The following is a 23,454-nucleotide window of genomic DNA, read 5'->3' as shown; positions in this document are numbered from 1 at the left end:
ATGTGTTCTCCAGCAGATGTTTCTATGACAGTTTTTGGCACTTGCTCATTTCTTCTTTCTCGCTTTTTCACTCAAATTTGTCCTTCTCATATCCGTATGCACACTATCTTAGTGCACATAGCAATTAGATTCCCGACCCTAGGAAACCTCTGGCCTAAATCAAGAACACTAATTAGCCTAAATTAAAAGGTCAAAATGCTGTGGCGTGTCAATCTGTTGATGTAAAATAAAGAAAAAAGTTCATGTTTTTTGTACTCTGCTCATTTTTTAATATTGGCAATAAAATCATTATAGAAATGGTCAAATAAACATGATGTGCTCTTTTGGTAGAAACAAGGATGTAGGAAAGAAGCAGAATATTAATTGGTTTAAATTATTTTATATCACCAGTCCTAATTAGAAATGTAAAACTAAAGGTAAGAGGATTAAATACTTGCCCTACGCAGATTGTATTAGCTGACTGATGTGCCTTTTGCAGGTGTTTGCTTCAGTGTTCCGTTTGGCAGGACTGGATGTTTTCTCTTGGCTACATTAACCCTAAAAGTACTGAAGAGCAGAAAATCACGGAGATGGTGTACAACATCTTTCGCATTCTGCTCTACCATGCAATCAAGTACGAGTGGGGAGGATGGCGCGTGTGGGTGGACACCCTCTCCATAGCCCACTCAAAGGTGAGTGCTGTGTTGTACAGCAAAGAAGAAACACTGACCTCTGCCGTCCGTGGAAACATTGCAATTCATTCAGTCTTGTCTCCGCTGTCAGTTCACAGCTGGCTGTATCATAAATGTGTAGCTGATATTGTTTGTAAAACTGACCTTTTTATAGGTGACATATGAAGCACATAAAGAGTACTTGGCTAAGATGTATGAAGAGTACCAACGTCAGGAAGAGGAGAATATTAAGAAGGGGAAGAAGGGTTTGGTCAGCACCATCTCTGGTCTGTCTGCTCAAGCCTCTGGCATCAAGGGTGTGATTGAGATCAGAGAAATAGATGATAACTCCCAGACACCTGAGAGTGAGACAGAGTATGAGAGTTCAGACTCGCGCAATCTGCTGGCTGAAAGTAAAGGGTCTGAAGAGGGTTTCAAAGGAACAGAGGGTTTGGTAGATGGAGTCCGGGTCGAAGTTCATGATCTCCTGGTGGACATCAAGGCTGAAAAGGTGGAGGCTACGGAGGTTAAGCTGGATGATCTGGACCTATCCTCTGAACCTTTGGGAGTATCTGAAAATGGAGCATTGGTGGAGGTGGATTCCCTGTTGGATAATGTTTATTGTGCTGCTGTGGACAAGCTAAACACCAATGTTAACAGTGTGCTGTTGGCAAAAGGCAGCATGGATGACCAAAATGCAGCCCCTCTCATTACCCTAGATGAGGACAGCATCCCTCACAGCAACAGCTTCCTGTTTGGAAAGGTGGCAGGCAGCATTGAGGACAAGCTACTGCATGAACTCAATCCAAATGAGCCTTTGGTGCTACCCAGCCCAGAGCCACCAGTCCACAACAGTGCCGATACTGAACTGAGCCTTTTAGTCCACATGACACGCAGCTCTTTACCCAGTATCCTGGAGAAGGATGAATTTGAACTACAAACAGCCCTGGAGGGTATCAGCTCTGTTCCCGGTGCTGAAACTGACACCTCTTCTAAAGACCTAGAGGTCACCGAGGGGACAGCGGCAGCTGAATCTGAAGGGGACCTCGTGTCTAATAAGACCAGCAGCGGTGTAGATGCAACAACCAACACTTCTGACACAGAAAAATCAGATGATGGCAAAGACAAGGACACGAAGAAGATTCAGACTACAGCCACCACCCAGGTTAGTGTGAAATTAAATCATGTAGTTCCCTCAAGCAAAATAAGTTTTCTCCAATATTTCGAGATTTAAAAAAAAAAAGTTTAAATAGAGGAAATGGTAAAAGTTCACTGACATGACCACCAATTTGAAAGCTTTTATCCAGGAGGGAATTATAACTGATAAATGAAATAATCTTGAATTTTAAAAAAGGTAGTGACAGAGTTGGAAAAAGAGAGGAAAGTAAGGAGTGAGGCTGAGGTCACTGTAGGGAAGTGTTAGCCCTTTTGAACAGCTCTATATTAACAGGCCCACAGAGATCATTCTTTTCCCCAACTGCATTTCTAATGGATACAGGAAGGCCTGGTGCACACAGGCGTCATCCCTCTGAGACTCAGGAAACTGGGCTGGTGGAATAGTTGGCTGGGCCAACATGAGGGTAGAAATAGACAAAGCATTATTCTGCAGCAATCGCCTGGGATTTATTCATTGCTCCCCTTATGAGCTGTGCTCCTTCTCAGAGGTCAGGATCTTTTGCTTGGATTGGGTCACTGTGATGGAGGGCTTGTGGGGAGCAGAGTTTATTTTTAAATCTTTTTTTGCTGTTGCGTAATTGCTCATGTTGAATTTATCACCATTGCTTTTTAAACAGGGCTTTTGCAGCACCTTGCTGACTCATTCATCTTAAAGCGGTTTCGTGGTTCCACTGGGCTTGTTGTTGTTTTTGGGGGAGTTTTCTGTACCCGCAGGTGTTAAGAGGTTATTTGAGGACCCGGTATAACCTGGCAATTTATCATTTGCAACTAATAGTATGACAGTAGGGTTACATCTGATTTTGGGCGAGCTATTGATCAGATAAGTACACTTAGATAATGTGTTTCAGTATCTCATGAATCTCACTGACTGTATATGTAATTCCAGATTAATTTGTTTAAGTAATTAACTGGTCTTCAATCAGAGTCTGCATGGCCGCCTGATCACCCAAATGGAAAGGGACATACATGTGGATCTTGGCTTCAGGGGGACGCCCATGACAGAGGAACAACGACGTCAGTTCAGCCCTGGCCCACGCACTACAATGTTCCGCATCCCAGAGTTCAAATGGTCAGCCATGCACCAGAGACTGCTCACTGACCTGCTGTTTGCACTGGAGAGTGACGTCCATGTCTGGAGGAGGTGTGTGAAATGATTTATGTGCGCTTGAGAGCCAGTGAGAGGGAGGGTGAGCATGGTGCACCTAGTGATACTTACCCTTACTACCCCTGTACCAGAACTAACACAAAGTTTGATTACTATTTTAGAGATATTAGATTCTTATTCATCTGATATTTTTGTTTCTTTGCTTACAGTGCAGTAAATTGTCCTGTGTTTCATAGAAGCGAGTAACACATGCTCGCGTTTTTTTCCCCTACCTCTCTTTGCAGTCACTCCACTAAATCGGTCATGGACTTTGTTAATAGTAATGAGAACATCATTTTTGTCCACAACACCATCCATCTCATCTCGCAAATGGTTGACAACATCATTATCGCCTGTGGAGGGATTTTGCCCCTTCTCTCAGCAGCCACGTCTCCTTCAGTAAGTAAACTGACTTTAGTGAAGGGGAATAATGACATCTAGTGGTAGTTTATTAAAACTGCTCCGTCTATGCTCTAACGATACAGTTTGTACCTGTGGGGGCTAAAAAAAAATACTTGTTTGTGTTTATTGATTGGGGCTTTGTTTGTTCAGCTTCATCCTGCTATAATTAATGCTTGAGACATTATTTTGGCACAGTTTCTTATGCTTGTAATTAATTTCCCTGTGTGCCTTTCTTGTTTACTTTGATCTTTCTAGTACAATTATAAGATTTAATTTGCAGTCTTGAATTGAAATTGATTTTGATTTTATTTTTTTCCCCTCTCTTTCTTTTTTTCCATTTGTGCCTGTGTAGAGTACCAAGGTTAGTACTTCTATCGCTATTTTATTTGCTCTCTGTGAATTTTGCGCTATAGTTATAAAAGAATCTGTTGATTCATACTAAATAGATCTGAATACATATGTACTGCCCACATGTTGTGTGTGCGTGTGTGTGTGTGTGTGTGTGTGTGTGTGTGTGTGTGTGTGTGTGTGTGTGTGTGTGTGTGATTTACTTAAACTCAGATCCAATACTCCTCCAGTTTTTGCTTGTAATTCTAGCTCTACTTTCTTAGACACCCTATTTAGACCACTTATGAAATATGGTGTTTCCTACTTTCTGGCCTAAATTTCTCTGTGGAAAATTCAGCCACATTCTATACTGTATTAATAGATGTGACATGCCTACCTTTTCACATTTTTTGCACGTTTCCTTTAAATAATCACATTTTAACCACAGCTGGCAGTGAGAATGTGCATACATCAAGTCTCCCTTGTTGCTTCTTCAAGACTGATTTAGAGAACATCGAGGCAACACAGGGCATGTCCTCAGAGACCGCCATCACTTTCCTGTCCCGTCTCATGGTCATGGTGGATGTCTTGGTGTTCTCAAGCTCCCTCAACTTCAGTGAGATCGAGGCTGAAAAGAACATGTCCTCAGGTGGCCTGATGCGTCAGTGCCTCAGACTTGGTAAGATGGTGATCACATGTTTGTGGCCAGAGATGTGAATGAGTAAAAGTCAATGCAGTGAGGTAGCAATTAAATTAACATATCTTTATGTAGTGATTGTATACTGAAAGGTGAATGAGGTGGAAAATACCATGACGGTAGTCTCTTCACATATTCTGATAAATCCTCTAATCCATGACAATCATAAAAAGGTCATTAATTTAGGAATGGTTTGCTAATTGTATACTAGATTGGAGAATGTTCAGGCTTTTGCTGCAGTTTCTATCGGTGAAAAATGAGTCAATTTTTTGGGATTCAGAGCCAGCAGAGAGATTCATTTGCAGTTTGATCAGGTTCTCTTTGCAAATGCTAGCCTTTGTGTCTGTCATTAGTGTCTCATAGGACCCTGTGAGGTGCTCTCTGCCCATGTGCCTGTTTGCATGTGACATTTCATATAATAGAGATCAGATGAATTATATTTAAATAAAAAGGCAATAACAGCCTAAATTCAGAGTTACTAAAATGTGGACAGCTGTAAGATTCATAGTTCAGATGTTTTGGATGAAGTATTTGAAACACAAAGTCAGTCAAAATGTGTCTGTACCTGTTTGTTCCTGTGGGTTTGTGTGTTGGCGAGCCTGTGTTTGCTTGATTGCTGACTCATAAGTTGTGCTCTGGGGGATAGAAAATAGCCTTCAGACTACAAAGTGTCCTTGGTGCAAACATACAATTTGTCATCACAGGCTTCAGTGTGAAATCGGTCTGCCTGCTGATTTTACTCCTGCTATCTTTCCTGACAGCCTGGAACAAATAGTCATCAGAGATAACTGATTCGTTTCAAAGAGTTTGTGCCTTTTATTAACATTTAATTTCCACTTAACTCTGAAATTAGCCTATTTATCTACTGTGTGTGTGTGTGTGTGTGTGTGTGTGTGTGTGTGTGTGTGTGTAGTGTGTTGTGTGGCCGTTAGAAATTGTCTGGAGTGCAGGCAGAGACACAGGGAAAGGGGAAATACGTCTTCCATTCTCAACAACAAGACTCAGGAAATCCTGCATAACGCTACCAGCAAGGTAGGATGTGATGCCACATATGACCTGTCTCAAGTGTCCAAAATATTGCAGCAGCTAGTCTCCTGACTTAGCTGCTAGGAATTAAAGTTCCCTGTTCTGTTTGATGCTCCTTGTTTACAAATCCAAATGAATTATATAAAAGCTAAATTGCCATTAAAGTTGAATAAATGTTTTTTGTAGGGAGGGTAAGCAAGAGTTTGATGCTGTACTGCTGATCTTTGATTCACTAAAATAAAATACAGATCAAAATGTCTTTGTTCATTATTGATAAAAAAAAATTGCAGCCCGTGGGGTGTGAACTGTTTTCCAGCTTTTGAAGTGATTCATGGCAAAAAAGCATGAGAACCACCAGTGAGAGAAAACTTTGACCAGTGCTCATAATGTGACATGCGTAGAGGGACAAACAGTTCTTTGTATCATCTGAACATCCAGTGATGCTAAATCTGACTTTGAACCCACCATATCAGCAGATTTTTTTAAGCTCTATGATCGTTATCTTTTTTCTAATCCCTAAAATAATCTGAAAGGAAAAAACACACATAAAGGTGAGCTTTGATGAAACGGAGTAGCATGTCACGTCCTGTCGTCTCTCTGCTTTAGACAGCCATAGAGACTCTCCCTAGTAACCTGTCTCCCATCAAGGACCCCGATCGCCTTCTGCAGGATGTGGATATCAATCGACTCCGTGCTGTGGTGTTTCGTGACGTGGTGAGTCCAGACATGTGTTTGTCACAAAGGTGAGGTAGTGAGTGTGAAAAGAGGATTTCACCCTGCAGGTTAGCAGGGATGGAATCCACAATATACAATCAACATGCATACAAAGCAAATGTAGAAATATGTTGAGAATATTTACCTTACTCGCTGTGACTTTCATGCTTTGTATGTAAGATACTGTGAGAAGTGTTTAAAACAGCAGCAGTGGATTGTGTCAAAATGCATATTCTGAATACAAAGTGGCATTTTTGTGATACTTCTTTACAGGATGACAGTAAGCAAGCCCAGTTCCTGGCTTTAGCTGTGGTATACTTCATCTCTGTCCTCATGGTTTCCAAATACCGTGACATCCTTGAGCCCCAACGTGAGACCGTCAGAATAAGCAGCCAGTCAGGCCGCAGCATGCGTCAGGAGATCAACTCACCAACCAGCACAGGTGTGGACAGCTATGCCAGGCCTTTCCCTGATTAAACTTGTTTTTCTGCTCAGCTAATCTCAGTTTGAAGTGACTGTCTGATATACACAAATGTTAAGTGTCCTTGGTCCTTCTAGTGCCAGTCTATGAGCGCTCCTCCAATAAAATAACAGGGATATCCTGCTGCACTCCACTAACTCACCTATGATTTATTCATGAGCTCTGCTAATTGCACCGCAGCAAATTAAATGTGGAAGCAAGAACACTGGTGCTGGAGATGGTGGTTATGAACTTGAATAGGTATCAACGTTCTGTTTGAAATGAAAGGAAGTACATGCCTCAAGTCATAAATCATACATTAAGTCACATGAAAGGAAATCAGTGGCTGGCTACAAAGGCTGAGGACAATGTCTGCTGCAGTGCCAACTTACTATTATGAAATGCACGAGTGAGCACACTTCATCAACTTTAATTCACACAAAAGGTGAAGAGAATAAAAGAAACGGGAAGAGGAGAGAGGCCAAAGGAAACATGTAAGTTTAACACACAGAATAAAGAAAGTGAAGATGAGCAGCAAGAAGTTAAAAGATGAGAAAACGGCCGCATGCTGGCCAACTACTGTGGGTTTTTGGGGCACTGGAGCCAGGCTTGCTATTTTCAGCCCCATCTGTCAGTCCCCATTAGGCAAGCAATCCACCAGAGGAGAATGGGATCATAGAGGTTGCTGGGAGGAGAGAGGCACACTGCCGCCTTCATAAATTTCACCAGAAAATGGGGGAATTTTCCAGACGGCATGTGGCAGACGATTGTCTGATGGACCAGGAAGCCAGTAGACTTGCTAGCTAAATCAAGCCCTGTTGACCTCGTTAGGGGGCATGTGATGAATATTAATAAGGCCACCCTTGCATCTAGGTTGCCACTGGGTCAGGATGAGCCAGTGAGAGTGAGAGAGGCACCTCTGCATTTTCAGGAAAAATGAAAAAAGACTTGATCCATACATAGACCCTAATTTTAATGACTAAGTTCCCCATGTATGTAGAGATGCACAGTGCAGTGTTTGTTTGTTTTTTAAATTCGCAGAATACTAGCTCAAACTATTAAATAGACATGACTTTAGGCTGAAGAAAGCTGAAGAAAAGGATTCATGCTTATTACCATGGAGGGGGAAAAACATTATCTCACCAGAGAATCAGAACTTGTGGGTAAGAAACTGTCCTGGCATGTGGCTCGTTCTACACATGCTAAATTTACTATTTGGGGACGATTGCAAACCAAACCACGGAATTTATTTGTCCTCACAAATACTGGTATCATATTTACTTAACTTCTTAAAAACCATTAAAAAATACCAATTTCTTCTATGCCAAGAAATTCTATTTGAATTTTATTTTGACACTTGTCAGACTACTGACTGTGTTTTTAAAATGCGTGATATATGGTGCCCTATTTAGTGTAGAGATTGACACAGTTTGAATAATTAACTTGTTTATCCAGTAAACATTACATACCACACATTAGACCGTACTTATTTCTGACTCAGTCAGTCATAAATGAAAAATAATTATGACTAGACTTATCATTTATAATGAATGTACTATATTTATGTTGGTAACGCTAGTCTCAGCCTTTTTAACTTTCAGTTTTCTGTGTATATTTTACAGAAACAGCTCCAACTTTTGAATGCAGTAAAGACCATCTTGTACCATCAGAAGATTTCCACACGGAAAGCTTTCTTCCCCACACAGACTCTGGGATCGGGGAGGAGCAGGTAGCCAGCGTCCTTAATGGGTCTGACGTGGACCACAGCGTTGGAGGGACAAGTGTCGTGAATGACCTCATATCTACACTCTCTTCAGAGGTGAACAAGTCCCAGGAGAGCTTGTCTGAATCCTCTAGTGTGGAGGTGCTGAAACCGACCTCCTCTGTCACCAGCATCAGTCAGCCCAGCAAGGGCATCAATGTTAAAGAGATTTTGAAGAGTCTGGTAGCAGCTCCAATGGAGGGCATGGAGGCTGGGGTGGAACCTTTATCTTATCCAGACCCTGCTGCCAAGGCCCAGGCCATGCTGCCCATGCAGTTTCACTCCTTTGACAGGTGAGGAAGTGAATCATTTCTATGATGGTGCTTCAGTTTTTCTCTGCCAGCTAAACAGCGCCAAGATATTATTGCAAATAATCCCTCCTTTTTCTTTTCAACACGAAAATCAGTGAACACTCTTTATTGAGTTTCAGATTTGTCAAGGTGAACATTTGTTTTGCATTTTTTAAATGAAAGTCACAGTATCATTGGTTTGTCATTACATCACTGGATGAAGCATGACATTTGAACTTTATGTCGACTGTGATGGATTACAAAAGGGTCTGATTTTCATGTTTTTAAGAAATAATAGGAAAGAAAAGATCTTTCCTAAAAAAATCTTTGAGTTGAATCATCAGCGGATTTCTGCCGATATGTTTGGGTGTGTGCAGCATCTTGAGTGGCTGCAGAACAGTGATGTAAATCCTCAGGGTTTACCTTAGTCATCCAGTTTAGCGCTAATGGTTTCTAAGTAGCTTGCAGCACTTTTTTTCATTTCAGGCCACTTGTATTCTTTCAACAAAGCAAAGGATTCCCATGTTTAAAAAGAGTATCTGAGGCATGGTGGGTCTGCTGCAGTTTATTTAAATTCCTGGATTAGATAAAACCACACAGTAATCTTTTTGGATTTGTGTGTTTACAAACCTGCTTCTACAGGGATTTCAAGCATCAGTTCCTCCGAACTCTGTTTCCTGTGGCTGATAAAGTTTTGAAATAATCATTTTTCACAAAGTAATTTAAGTTTGTTTGGCACAAACCAAAACTAACCCTTTCCTCTGGAAACCACTTAGTTGGTCAGTTTTTCGCGTTCAGACCTCAGAGAGAAAGCAGAGGACCCACCGGGTCAGGAGCAACAATGGGGGCCTCCCTTCGCCTTAATGCATGCTGTTGCTGAGCTGGGTTGAGGTGAGCTTGATGAATAGGGGAAAAGATGAAGGGGTATGTGGAAACTGGACAGCTTAGAGGGTGGGGGTCTCCTGGGCGTTGATGACAGATTGAACAGAAGTGGCCACGCACCACACCGCAGCCAGCCATCGTCCTCACCGCTCACATCCTTAATGGAAAGTGGCAGCCTGAAATGAGTCGCCGCGGCAAAGTGTATTATTTTTGAAATGCTTTTACACAAAGGCTCCTGACCACATTTACAACTTTGTCTCATGCTTTTCATGTCACTCCCTCTCCAGCCTCTATTTGCTGTGTCTAATTGTTTGCCACCTGCCAGCGAAATGAACTGCCAGCCGTGGACGGACCTTTCATTTGTCTGTCAGGATGAAAATAGATTGGGAGAGACAACATCAAAAAGAAGGAGGGGAAAAATGGCTGAAAGTGGAGTGCACAGGGGCAGCTGTCACAGCGGCCCCTCTGCTAGACACTTTCACAGAGGAGGGGTTTAAAGTCCTCGAAAGCTGTATTTAAATGGATGAAAATAAAATCAAATATTTACTTTTATCATCTGCTAAAAGTCTCCAGATTTCAGATATTATTGGTCCCCTCTCTACATATTTGATTGTTCATGTGAAGAAGAGCAGCGATAACTGTTTTTAAATTAAATTTGCATGTGTAATTTTACCACAGCACATTTGCGCTGCTTTATTCCTTGTATTTCTGAATAAAGTGCTATTAGATTAGATTCCTACTCTAGATCTACAAAGGAGACATTTCTGTGGTCATACTTTACATTGCAGTCATCCCTCACAGCCGCAGACCTCATTAATATTCATTTCAAGATTAATCCTTCCTTTATTCTCCGCAACTCAATTAAGACAATCCTATTAATAAAATATGCACTAGATAATCTATACATGATTCATGAGCACCCGGCTAATGAATTATTCATCGAAAGAGTTTCATGTTTTCTCAACATACTGTAGATCTAATGTAATGCCCAGGCCATGCCAAAGCATGGGCAGGCCCCTGCAGGAACGTGAGGAAGGGGTGAATGTGGCAAACAAGAGGACATTCACAAAAATCCCCTGCAATCAAAACATGAAATCTGTCAATGATATTTCACTGAGAACTATGAAGATCTGCTCAATAAATGATACTTGTCATCAGTGTTCTCCAGAGCACAGCTGTATCCCAGGAGATATTAATATTTCAGGAGGCTTTCAAGCTTTCCTGGCGCTCTCTCGTTCTCTGTTATTCTGTGTGTAAGTTTCAACTGCTTTTTTTCTTTCACTATTATTTTTATTATTGTATGCTTGTTATGTCGTTGTCACCAGGGCTGCACCTTCTGCTTAATGCGCAATTATATCTGCTTTATGAATATTCTCTCTCCGTCAAGACAAAGTAGAGAGGTATTTTTTGGGGGGAAATTAAACATACTTTTTAATATTTTGAGCAGAATCAGTAAAATAAATTACCCAACAGCCTGAAACGCATCCAAGGCAAACTCTGTTTCCCAGGGCATGTTTTACATGATCTGTGACTGTAGATACAAAACAGCAACAACCGTCTGTGTTGTTTTTGTGGAGGAAGGATTCTGGGGATTTGGTTCAGATGACAACAGGCTTAGCTCGTGACAGAGCAAAGGCCTGGCCTGTGTCACAGAGAGTAACTGCAGGAGATTGGACGAGACATTATCTGGCACCTTCACAAACCCAAAGGCCAACTGCAGACCCGATAAGGACAAGCTTTCCTTCTCTTCTCTGTCAGGGAGCTCTTGCAGAGCCAAGTTCACTAGATCATCTTTAATCCTTGGCCAGTCAGATTGCATGTGAACTGAGGAGTCTGGTGGTTTAATGGTGTGCCTGTGCTTTTTCTTTTGTCATTACATAAGGTCACAAGTGTCATTTCCATCCTAAGCAACATGCTTTATTTCCTAAGTTAATAAACAATGTCCCTTTCATCATAATACCATGTTCTGTTTTGTGCAGTAGCTTATATGAAAAAGCCACCCGTAATTTTTGACTTCCGTATGTGCATATTTGTTTTTGATTGTAGCTGGGTTTTTTTTTAAGTTTTTGGTTTCTTTGATTGCATTTTTATTTTCTATTGTGTTCCTGTCTATCTAGGAACACAAAGTAAAACCAGTAGTAATTGCCATAATATGCCTACACCCTTCATATAGTTTCTGACTGTGAAGCAGATTATGTTCTGTGGCTCTGGATAGAATAAACGCCAAGTAGAGAATTCCCAAATCTGCTTCTGGAAAGTCTTTTGTTCGACTTGGGGATGTTTTCAGGCCAGGCTGCACCAGGGGACCACTGGAGGCAAGAGCAGATGTAAGGGAATGTAGTAGCTCGCTGGCTGGTTCTCATGTTTATTTACTTAAGCCTCATGTGTACATGTGTGTCTAAGTTTGCCTTGCATGCATTACGTTGAAAGATGGAGTTACAGGGCAGGATGTTTACCCTTCAAATGCCCTGACTAATGTGTCCGCATGCTCGTAGTGGCAGGCCCTGCAAGGAGTAAGAGATGCAGATATTTTCCCCCTTAAAACATGAATGACTTTGGTACCAGGTTTGCTCATGCTAATTGCTTTCTGCTATCATCTGATTTAATTTATTTAAAAACACGTCATTTTTTTTATTCCTGTAAGATTTAAACTTGCGTCTTGCTTCATCCATATTTTTTTTGTAGATTGTTTTGTTCCTTTAGTTTTATATCCTTTTTTTTTTTAACTGTTACTGTGTTACTTTTTTTTTTTTTACCTTCTGTTTATTAAAACAAATGACTCTCTCTTTTTGTTAAGCAGAATGTCATATATAAAAGGCCTAATTCTGGATCCAAACATATTTAAAATGCTGTTCAATCAAGAATATAAGTCAATTGTGTTAGCATTTTTTTTTTAATAATGTACAGTTTGAATCTCATACACCTGCAGCAATTACAACACCCTGTAGCTGTTCTGTGTTTTTTAATAACGTCATTTTATTTTAGTTTTTAATGCATCATTTTTGGTGCATATATAAATAAGACACATTCTGTGTGTGTTTGATGTAGGAGTGTGGTGGTGCCTGTGAAGAAAACCTCCCCTGGCAGCCTAGCAGTTAACACCCTGGGAAGCAGCAGCAGCACCTCTCCAGGCTTGACAACTGGCAGCACCCCCAACATCTTTGCTGCTACCTCTGCGACCCCCAAAAGCATGATAAACACTACGGGTATGCTACAAACAAGGTTACTGGACTAAAACCGCGTTGTTCAAATCCTACACTCAGTCCTAGTAGCCTTGCTAGGATTTACATAATACTGCTTCAGTATTAAGATTACAAGTTGCAATTACTTGTAATCTTACTGACCTCTCCCGATTTTCCGTTAAATGATGCTATTCTAGGAATAGAACAAAGTGTTTTTACTGTGTATGATCATGTGATCCTGGATGTCCTTGCAGGTGGTTTTTGCTATCACTAGATGGCAGTCTTTACCTTTTTTGACTCCCCAAAGCAGCCCTGTGCTTCTGAGAGTGAAAATGGCTGTTTAGCCACCAGGATTTGTCTAGACACCACCCTAATTTTAATCTGCTTCAACTGTACAGAAAACAAATCTTTTTTTTTTTGTTTTGCCAAAAGTGAATTTGCATACCCTGACTTTTTATGGTGCATGGCTTCTGATCTGACTGACTAAATGGCCTCTCCCCCCTTGCTGTCACATTGCTTCTCCCGAGGCTGTGCTGCATTGAGCAGGATTCACCTCAGGGCCAGTGTACTCTGGCTTTTGAAATACCCCACTTAACACAAAGAAGCACAAAGGATTTCAAACACCTTTTAGTGTGCTGTATTATTATTATTATTATTATTATTATTATTATTAATATTATTAATAGTAATAGTAATAATAATAATAACAACAATAATAGTAATAATGGTAATACAAATCACTCTCCTCTCTGAGGCCTTGTGAAGGAATTTGAGAAATGTACCCAAGTGAAAGTGTGCTTTCAGCTAAATCCACAGACTCTCACCCAGACCACATGATATCATTCTCACTGGTCTGACCTCTCAAAAGGACAGTCAGAATGATTTTATATTTGCGACTATGCTGCCAAGAAGCTCTGACTCAGGTTTCACCTTTAAATTACAGTTGTCACAATATCCAAATTTCTTGGCTTGTTTAAAGCTTTTCCGATATGTTCGATATGTTGGTTGATTCTTCATCTTTGTCGTTTTACTAAACAAAACAGTTCCATGTGTCCCTGCTGGCACAAGTTTGAACCAGCTGAGTTGCACTTGGATTTAGTTAAAGTGCATAATTTGTTCTACTTGGTTGAAATTTGGGCTGAAGTCTACTGTCAGGGGCCAGATTGTGGCTGCTTTTTTATAACCTCCCATCCTTCCTTCATTTTCTTTCAGTCATTTCAATCTGTGTGCCATTAAAAACATTTACAAGCACTGGATGTAACTTTAATGGAATTTCCCTGAAGATAGACAATGGTTTTGAATAAGGCGTTGCTTCTTTCTTCAACAAATCTTGTGGTAGTATTTAAATGCTTTGAATTGACCACATTTTACTGTCTATTTTTAGTTACCTAAATATTTCTGCTTGGTACTTGACAAGGATAGTTAAAACACAATAAGACATAGCATTGCGTTTTCTTGTATCCACTTGTTCACTTAGTGGGAGGGGTCACTAAAAATCAGTGCAAAGTTGTTTGGTGGTCACCTTTATGCTGAGATGAAATTTTATATCCTGATTCAAAGTGGTATTCTTCCACTGTGACAATGCCTGCATTCAAAGGCCATTAGGGGGCCACTGAATGGTTTGATCAGTGCAGAAATTATGCAAGCCATGTGTGATGGCTTTCACACTTACCATATTTTGACCCAGTTGAACACATATGGCAGAAAGTGCACCAATGAGTTACACACCACCACCATCATCAAAAGCAAGTGCCGTAGCGTGCTTTTGCAGCACTTAGAGGCTTAACATCATAATAAGATGCCTAATGGACGTCTTTCCTCTAATTTGTCAGCCATCTGTATAAATCTGAAATTATTTTTGCCTTGCATTAATGTGATTCGCTTCTGTTATTCCTCCCGCAGGAGCCACTGACGCAGCTGCTTCTACCTCCTCTTCCTCCAGTTTTGTCAATGGAGCCACAAGTAAGAATCTGCCGGCCGTGCAGACGGTGGCCCCCATGCCTGAGGACACAGTAGAAAACATGAGGTACAACACAGTTCTTCCATTCAGCCAAACTCATTTAGTCAAACTGTGTCACTTCTGTATAAAATCTACCTGAAAGTAGATTTTTCTACATTGTGTTTTTTTCCTTAAAGTTTCCTCAAAGTGCAAAATCAAGATTTTCTTTAGTTTTCTGCATTTTGTATGTGTGTGTGTGTGTGTGTGTGTGTGTGTGTGTATCGATATATATATATGTATATATAAAAACCAAAATAGTGGTTTTATGTTAACACTGTGGCAAAGTTTGTCCTAATTTATGTGCATGTGTATTACCTTGAGTACAGCTGGCTGTGACCTTGACTCATCTTCTCCCGTCGCTCTAATAGTTTGTGACAGACATCCTTAGATCTACTCTCCCACCGACTGCTGAGAGCCGAGGTCTTTCTCCAGAGTCTCGCTCTCCTCTCTTGCTCTGCCTCAGTGTTTTCTGCCACAGGAATAGAGATTCAGTTGCCATGGCAGCAGTAACCGACATCACTTAGCGTAACTGTGAAGTCAATGATGGTACTATCTCACCACAGAACCTACTGATGCCTGTGTTATATTTTAGATCACAGCCGAGCTGAATAGATTGCTTCGGTCTACTGAAATCAAACAAATAAATCTGATTATTACCATAGTTCTTTATTATAATATAATGACTTCATGATCCCAACTTTTAAGTCCCAAAGCATCATGAAGGAAGGATTGCCTGTGGTTTCTTTATTTTTTTTCTCTCTATTTCAGTGCCTTTTGTGAAGTAGACCAGAATCCACTACGTCAGAAGCTGACACCTCCTGAGCTCAAACCCTTTAGCTCCCTGACAGGATTAAAGACAGCCTCCAGAGGTGCAGGACAGTGTCTTAGGCAAGGACATCTATGCTAGCTACCTAGACTTCCTGCATCCTGCACTTTATGCTAGTGTGTCATCTCTCTGAATATGTTTTCCCAGGTTTCTTGAAGCGGGTTTCCACTACACATAAACCGTCCCTCTTCTCTTTCTGTTTTTCTGTATTCTGCAGCTTTCTGTCCATCTTAGCTGGGAAAACAAGCTTCAGCTCTCCTCGTGTTGTCCTTTTTTTTCTGTGTGTGTGTGTGTACACATAGGAGATATACTGTATCTCTACTTGTACACCGTCTCAGTTTGTATGGCTGCATGACTCCAGCTCACAGTTTTTCCGAGGTTCTTAGATAATGTCAGCCAGAGGCATAGAGTGATTGTCTAAAAGATGTGGAACTTCCTCTGCAGTGAACAACTGTGATCTCAAGTGCAACTCTGGTAACATATCACAACAAAGAATGCAAACAGCTAGTGAGATGTGAGTTCACATGGCTCTTAATAACATTAAATCTTCACTCACTAACATCTCTGCTGATAGCAGCCACAATCTCATTGATATCTGGCTTAGTTTGCATCCTCTGAAATGTGCTGGTTACCTCTTGCACCCACCAGTCTGACTCTGACAGTCTGACTACACACTAAGTGCTGTTAGCTGTGCACACCGGGTGAACTGTGGGGCTCTCACTGCTCCTTTTTTTATTGCTCCTTGATAGTGTAGCAAAAAGAATGACCTCTTTCAAGTTTTCTTTTTGAAATTCAGGTGTCTAATTTCTTTTTCTGACTTCTACTTTGATGTGCTCTCTGACAGCATTACTACAAAGCTAGAAAGGGCCTTGGAGAAAGTCGCACCCCTGCTGAGAGAGATCTTTGTGGACTTTGCGCCTTTTCTGTCTCGCACCCTGCTGGGCAGCCATGGACAAGAGTTGCTCATAGAAGGTACAGATGTTGTATGACGCGTTTTATTCTTAGTGCGCTGTTAACATTTTTGTCCCAGTCACCCCACCGGCTGCCAAACTTTGGATGCTGTAGACATTGACAGGAGAGTTGCGATATTGCACACAAGCTGGGGGTCTGATTAAATTTGTTTTCCCTTTCATTCATCTTGTGGCATGTGTGTGTTTGTTTTCTTCATGATTCTTTTCTCAAATTCTTTCCACATATTGTTCCTAGATGTTTTTGTAACCATCAGCATTTCACTGTCAAACCAATCTCATTTTGAACTAAATGTTGGTAGCCTTTGCCACCTCATTGCATTATTTTTAGTGCCAAAATAAGATGAAATTTCCAACTCACTCTTTCCAACTCACATTGTACTAGAAGGGATTTTGAAATCTTTTTTTTTTTTTAATTTCAGGGTAAGCTTTAACCTTTTTGTGCACAGTAAAATCTATATGCATGCACATTTTTATTACAATGAAGTATAAGTGCTTAAATGTTTCTGTATTACCGTAGTCATTTTTGTTGCTATTAAAATGTACTCTTGAATGTTTGACCTAGACGTGCCTCTGTGCAGCCACGAGGTTTAATGGCATTAATTATTTTATTTTAAAACGGTATTACAGCAGTCACTTTACAAATAGAGCTGCACTGACTGGTTTGGTTGTGCATAGTGTTTGCAGAAGTGTGAAATCTCTTTGCTGCACTCCACTCTATTTCCTGGTGGCTGCGTGAAGCTTTCCAGTCCCTTCTTCAAGCCTCAGGTTGGCAGCCTCTCACAGTGCTACTTGTGCCTAACCTCAGGGCTCTATGCCTACATGTGTGTGCACTACCACTCTATTCCCCAGGCTTGTTTTGGCTTGTATTCACAAGAAAACAGGGCCACCGCAGTCAGCACGCGCATGAGTGAGACTGTGTGTGTTTGCAGATGTTTGTCTGTTTGTATGTAGTCCAAAACATACGCGGGTGGTCTCCGCTCTCTCAACTTGCACCCAAAATGCTTTCTCTGAATGCGGATTGCAAAAGTCTTTTCTTTTGCTGGTAACCTAACCGACACTGGTGGACACTGGCAGAGAATGACAGGATGCTGCCAGAACGCACTCTTGTGACTGTTATTTAAGCCCTGCTAGAGAAATACTTTGACCCACATTTACTGACCACCATTGTCCACTTTTCTCCAGGGGCATACTTTATTCATTAACTGTTTACACAACCAGTTGATTTAAAAAATGCATTTCCAATATTTTAATGTTTTGAATAACATTGCATTTAGTTAGGGTTTTTGTTGTTTTGCAATGTTGGATCTGAAATTTTATGGATCTTTTTATTAGCATCTTTTATTGTCATCTAATTTAAGCTTTTAAAAATAATCAGCTTTGGCATGTTTAATGATAAGAAGGGTCTTCTTTATTTGATATAACTAGTCTTGTCGAAATGAATGGTGAAATGATGCATTAAGTACTTTCTGCGCTCATGAAAAGGACATTTGAGGTTTTACGGACTCCTTTTTAAAAATGTTTCCATTCCAACCAGTTAAGTTCCACAAACAAGCATGGTTTCCTCCAAGTCAGCCGTATATCATACATATATACATAAGTAAATAGAAATGTGAGTATGCTATGCACATGTGGCTTGGTCTACTCACTCAGTGTCAGGAGAAAGGAATGAAAAATCAGGTAGCAAAGCCTTGACAAGTGTGAATATGTCTGTTACCCTTTCACTCAAAGTCTGTCAGCAGACTGACCAAGCTGACAAACCAGAGCTGATCTCAGGCTGCAGACTGTAACCCCACAAACAAGGTCATAGATAGACAGCTCGGGCCTCAGCACTCTAGACATGTTTAACCCTGTCTGGGTCTGTGAAATGTGAACTCTGACAGGGATTAGAGCAGGTTTACCAGTCAAAACACTGCAAATACACAGAATCAACACTTGCTCTTGGACACCTATATTATATGGAAGTTTATCAAGCCACTTCAGCCCATCTTAGTTTCAGTCTGTTCATGACTGATTTTGCTTCGTCTCTTTTCGTCATCTACTTTTCTTCCCGACCCTTCCCAGGCCCGCAGTTGAAATACTGTGCTGTAGTGCAAAGGCGCTCCATTTACCAGTAATTACCAGTCATCCATCACTCCTTAGATTGCTCGGGGTCAAGCCCTCCTGTGCCCCGTGTGCCCCTTTGCCTCACTCTATTCCTTCACCCCCTTTGCAGACATGTGGTCACTGCAGCAATTATGTTGTGTGCACCCTGAGCTTTACACTTGGAGTTGTTGGGTAAGAGCTGTGCGCGAACACTGCCGCTGTTGTGATGCCTGCCGCCTGCTCCTTGCTGTCCCCTGAGTGGCCCAGCTTGCCGGCACATCACCCCACAATGCCACATTCACCCATGCCTTAACCCTGCCCTGTTTACAGGAAAGGACTGGCAGGCCATGTTTAAATAGAATGCATTTAGTTTGTCTACCAGCACAAGGCCAGGGTCAGTTGGCCACCTGACTACTGTGTCAGTCCGGACTGACTTATGGCTTAGCGTGTCACTGCTATAACAAGAGGTCAACTGTGGCACTCTGTGTACAAGAGAAGGGTCACATCCTCTTAGAGTATTTACAATATGTTCCCTTGGACAGTCTCTGCTCATGAATAGAACTCAATGGAGAATCAGTGACCAAAAGATCCATCCATCCAGGGTTTGAATATTTTGCATTCTGTGTTAGATTATACCATTTAATCACACAAGTAAAACCATTTCCGCTGAATTTTGTCTAGTTGACCTTTAAAGGGGACCATTTATGCTCGTTCCTGGCTTTCCACCCTTGTACAATTCAAATTCAAAGTTCAAAATAATCCCTATTAATCTCAGTGCTCTCAGGTCTTTTTGCAGCCCCTCTGTTCATTATTTTATTAAAACAATCAGTTTCAGCTCCTCTCCCTTTGCTGACATCGAGGGTGGCAGTGAACTTTTTTCTGATTGGCTGTTTCATGCAAACAGAAGCTTAGAGCCAGAGCTGTGTGGCTGAGATGTTTATATTAGGGATAACCACTGCACTGACATCACACATAGCCAAGATAAAAAAAAACAAACAAACAAAAAAACAGCAAAAAGAAAAAAAAAACTGCCTGAAGAAGATTTAGAGCAGACTGAGGCCTGAGCCCATTGCACATGTCTAATATAAGCATCCAACTCATATGCTATATATATTACAGAAAATAATAAAACATAAATAGAAATAAATAAAAAGCCATGAAGGGAAACGTCATGTAATTAGAATTAAATTCATATTTATAAAATATATTAATATGTTATGTTTACATATCATAGTTTACAAATACACAAGTACATTAATATTATCAGTATATATCATTGTTATCAAACGGTGCCCATACTTAACAGGCATGTCAACCAATGTAAATGTTACTGCAGTTTTAGTGTTTGGACTTTTGGAGGTAGGTCTGCTGCTGTGTTTACATGTGGACAGCAAATTGTACCTTGGACACACATGTGATTGTTTTATTTATTGTTTTCTGTGCTATTACAGCAGACACTCGTGCATTTCTCATTAAGCTATTCTGTATAATTAGGCTATTCTTTATACCCGTGTCTTCAGGTGCTTTTTGCATACTTTATAAAACCGAATAATATCAAAGATAACTCTGCTTTTAAGTATAATGCAAAACTATTTTGCTATTAATAATTTTATTAAATAAGCCATCATTACAACTACATGAATACTATTTTGTTTTTAAGTATTTGTACTGTGAAAAACTTAAAGTTCCTAGAAATCTTCTTTGGTGGATTCCCCATCATCCATGAAACAACAACATCCATGGGGCATAGGTGTTTTTACTCTGCCTGCCTATAATGAGTACTATAGAGTTCCTTTCTTTGCTTTATTAATGATTGCACCTTTAATGGTTCTCGCCGAGTGCAGCAGAAGGGCTGGAGGTGCAGAATACGAGACCAGTTGCAGCCATTGTTTCTACAAATGAGCTTTTCACACCTGCCCATGTTTCATTAGAGAGTTGTCTGCTTCAGCGGCTCACCGTCTACCGAATGGAGATGTGGGAAGAAGCTGTGAATGTCTTCTGTGAGCGTGTGGCATGTGTGAAGGATGTGCGTGTGTGGGGGTTGGAGTGCTCGAATGTAAATGTGTTGCAGATGTATTTTTTTGTTCTGTCGTTTTTTTTCTCCTTTACAATTTTATGACAGGCAAATTGGGAACACAATTTGGGGAGGGTTGGCAAAAATGCTAAAAGAGGCTATATACAGTAGCTTTGCACAAGTCGAGTACTGTATGTCGGTGTTGTGCTCTATGCGTTTTTCTTTTTTTATATATTATCTTGTTTGCCCAAATGATTACACCTTATCATACCAACAGTTGTATGCTTATGTTCTTTAACATGCAAGATTAATGTCTCTTCTTTTCATCTGCTTTATCTCCAAAGGTCTAGTGTGTATGAAGTCAAGTACCTCAGTGGTGGAGCTCGTCATGCTCCTTTGTTCTCAGGTGAGCATTTTCTTTCTCATTTTTTTCACAGTTTTCATCTTCCCAGGCTCTCTTTGTCTTTTTCTATCTGCCATTCTTTTTCATGTCTAATAGGCCGTTCTATACTCTGCTACTCTTGATAACATACTCTCTGCCAACACTCTGTGGAGACGTGCAAGGATCTGGTTTCAACCTTTGCAGATCAATATAAGCTGACACTCTGTACTGGCAAATTAGACATGGTCATTGCTATAACCTAGTTCACTCACCTCTTACTTTGAAAGATGTATTTTAAACAGAGACATGCACATTAGATATACCCTTTATCCAGTCCAAGTTGTGGATATTTTGAAAGTATACACATTTATGGTTAAGACTTGCTTCAGTTTTGAGGGCTCATGTTAGACAGCAAGTTATTTAATCTCTTCCCTCTTTAAGCTAATTGTCCAAACGGATGGTACAGACACACACTGATCTCTGAGAATCTACCGACTTTCTCACTACACCCTAGAGCTTTATTACCAAGCTCTCCTTTAGAGAATGAGCTCCACCTCATGCCAACCCTGCAAGTGACTGATCACCTTTGAGCTGACCCTCTGAATCTCTTGTTAAGCCCATGTTTTAGGGAAGGTCAGAGCCCTGATGTAGCAGTTAGAACAGGAGACATTTAACATACCTTCTGTCAGCCCATCAGTCTTGCGTCGGGAGCCCATAAGGAAGCCATTACTTGGTGCCTCTGTGGATCCAGACTGCTGGGCCAAAGTCTTGAGGAGGTGGATTGCCACGAAGTGTGCTCCATGGTATCCATAGTCCAAAGGGCTCTTCGGCAGGGAGCTGTGCCTCTGTTATATGGAGGCCATTATTCAGGGGCTTTCCACCAAAAAATGTACGTAAATGGGGGAGCCAGTTTTGAGTTATTGTTGCTCTTTTGATGGTTTTTGATGGGCTCCTTTTTGTGCTGCTTTTCTGTCTGTGGGAAGTTGCATTTTCCAGCTTTAGGATTTATTGCAGATGAGAGCATCAGCATGCTGTTAAGGGTCTGAGTCCACCCCCCGTTACACAGATAGCATTACTGCAGCTCCAGAGGTTCCTGCCATTAGGGGCTCGCGGGCTGAAACCCAGGCTGAGATATCGATCAGACAGCAAGGCCTTGAAACTAGATTGTACGGTTTGGTGTCCTTCTAAAACTGTTCAGATAAAGATGAACAATTGCTCTTCATCCTTATAATACACTCTCTCTATGTATATACTCCACTTTTATTACCAGCTGGTATAATTAACTGATGTAAAAATAGATAATTAGCAGTGTGTTCTTCATTACTTTTTTCAGGGAACCAAGCTCATATGTGCTGACCAGCTGTCAGAAGCAGCAGAGACAATCCTTAATCTGATTAATAACTGCAGTGCAAAGAGCTCATAATTGATGTCTTTGGTAGCACATATTGAATCTCAGCTGGTTTTAGAAAGCACAGCGAGTCTTGTCAGATGCAGGGTGAGCTTTTATCACAATAAAATGCCATCTTTGACATGCCCCCTCACATACTTTAACATTAATGTTTTAAGACAGCAAGGAGGGCACTTAGATGACCTTTAGTCCCTCTCTGTTTTGTGACCTGTCACTTTTATGAATAAATTAGTGCTAATGATCTGCCTTTTCTTATTTATGCATACTAATCACAGCAATCATTATGTTGCTGGCCATGGCTGCAGACACTATGTGTCTCTCCTCAGTCTGGGCAGCTGAATGAAAGGGTCAAGCAGCTCTGTTTCTTGTAACAGCTTAAACATACAGGGGGGGATCTAGAGTGGAGCCACAGAGATTTAGTGATGGAAGGCCTCCAGATGTGGAGAGTACAACTGAGCAAAGCAGAGTAGATAAAAGCAAAGGCTCCCGCATACTGACAGGTTGGATTGAAACACCACAAATACTTAGTGCCCTGCTGAATTTCAGGAAGATGAAAGTGGGAAGAGAGAGATGCCTCTCAAGGCCATCAAGCTGTTCACTGGGACAGGAGTTGTGGGATTTTAGGTGGTAGGATTTTCAAAGATACAATGGAGAATTCCAGTATTTCCCCAAGTGAGCATCAAACACTTCTTAGTATCGTTTGCGTTTCAACAAACTCACCTGCTCTTTAGTATTATGGCACTTTTTAGCCACTTGTAGCAAATTCATTTGTATACAGTAGACTACTGTAGTCTTCAGTTTTTTCCAACTGAAGCATTTTTCCCCCAGAAAGCTAAATTCAGTTTATATCATATCAAATACAGTGTAAATGAGTTGTAGTCTGTGGAAACTAAACTCAGCTATAAGCAAGTCGCTATAGGACTTTAGTTCTGCTCGGATATTACTAAGAAGTAGTAATCCTGGATATGCCTGCTTGATATGTAATTATGAGCTAATAATAATGAGACAAAAATATGTCAAGCCTTTTTTATTTTTTAATTGTAACCAGACATGTCCAAAA

General features: G+C 40.8%; 1 protein-coding gene across 1 annotated transcript in view; it reads left to right on the top strand.

Annotated features, from left to right (window-relative positions):
• The window catches only part of nbeab (neurobeachin b), a 214,782-nt gene that overhangs the window by 93,096 nt on the left and 98,232 nt on the right, over nucleotides 1–23,454 (top strand). Inside the window, exons 21-34 of the mRNA XM_026191618.2 lie at nucleotides 479–671; nucleotides 826–1,815; nucleotides 2,750–2,967; nucleotides 3,216–3,369; nucleotides 3,725–3,733; nucleotides 4,198–4,378; nucleotides 5,310–5,428; nucleotides 6,029–6,136; nucleotides 6,410–6,578; nucleotides 8,219–8,651; nucleotides 12,579–12,736; nucleotides 14,615–14,738; nucleotides 16,382–16,509; nucleotides 20,949–21,010. Coding sequence (XP_026047403.2) covers nucleotides 479–671; nucleotides 826–1,815; nucleotides 2,750–2,967; nucleotides 3,216–3,369; nucleotides 3,725–3,733; nucleotides 4,198–4,378; nucleotides 5,310–5,428; nucleotides 6,029–6,136; nucleotides 6,410–6,578; nucleotides 8,219–8,651; nucleotides 12,579–12,736; nucleotides 14,615–14,738; nucleotides 16,382–16,509; nucleotides 20,949–21,010 — 3,046 coding nt within the window. The remainder of the gene's footprint in view (nucleotides 1–478; nucleotides 672–825; nucleotides 1,816–2,749; nucleotides 2,968–3,215; nucleotides 3,370–3,724; nucleotides 3,734–4,197; nucleotides 4,379–5,309; nucleotides 5,429–6,028; nucleotides 6,137–6,409; nucleotides 6,579–8,218; nucleotides 8,652–12,578; nucleotides 12,737–14,614; nucleotides 14,739–16,381; nucleotides 16,510–20,948; nucleotides 21,011–23,454) is intronic.

Source organism: Astatotilapia calliptera, chromosome 14 (genome assembly GCF_964374335.1).
Source record: "Astatotilapia calliptera chromosome 14, fAstCal68.1, whole genome shotgun sequence".
In the NCBI taxonomy this organism is placed as follows: Eukaryota; Metazoa; Chordata; class Actinopteri; order Cichliformes; family Cichlidae; genus Astatotilapia; species Astatotilapia calliptera.
Note: the sequence above shows the minus strand (reverse complement) of the source record. Positions and strands in the feature narration are given on the sequence as shown.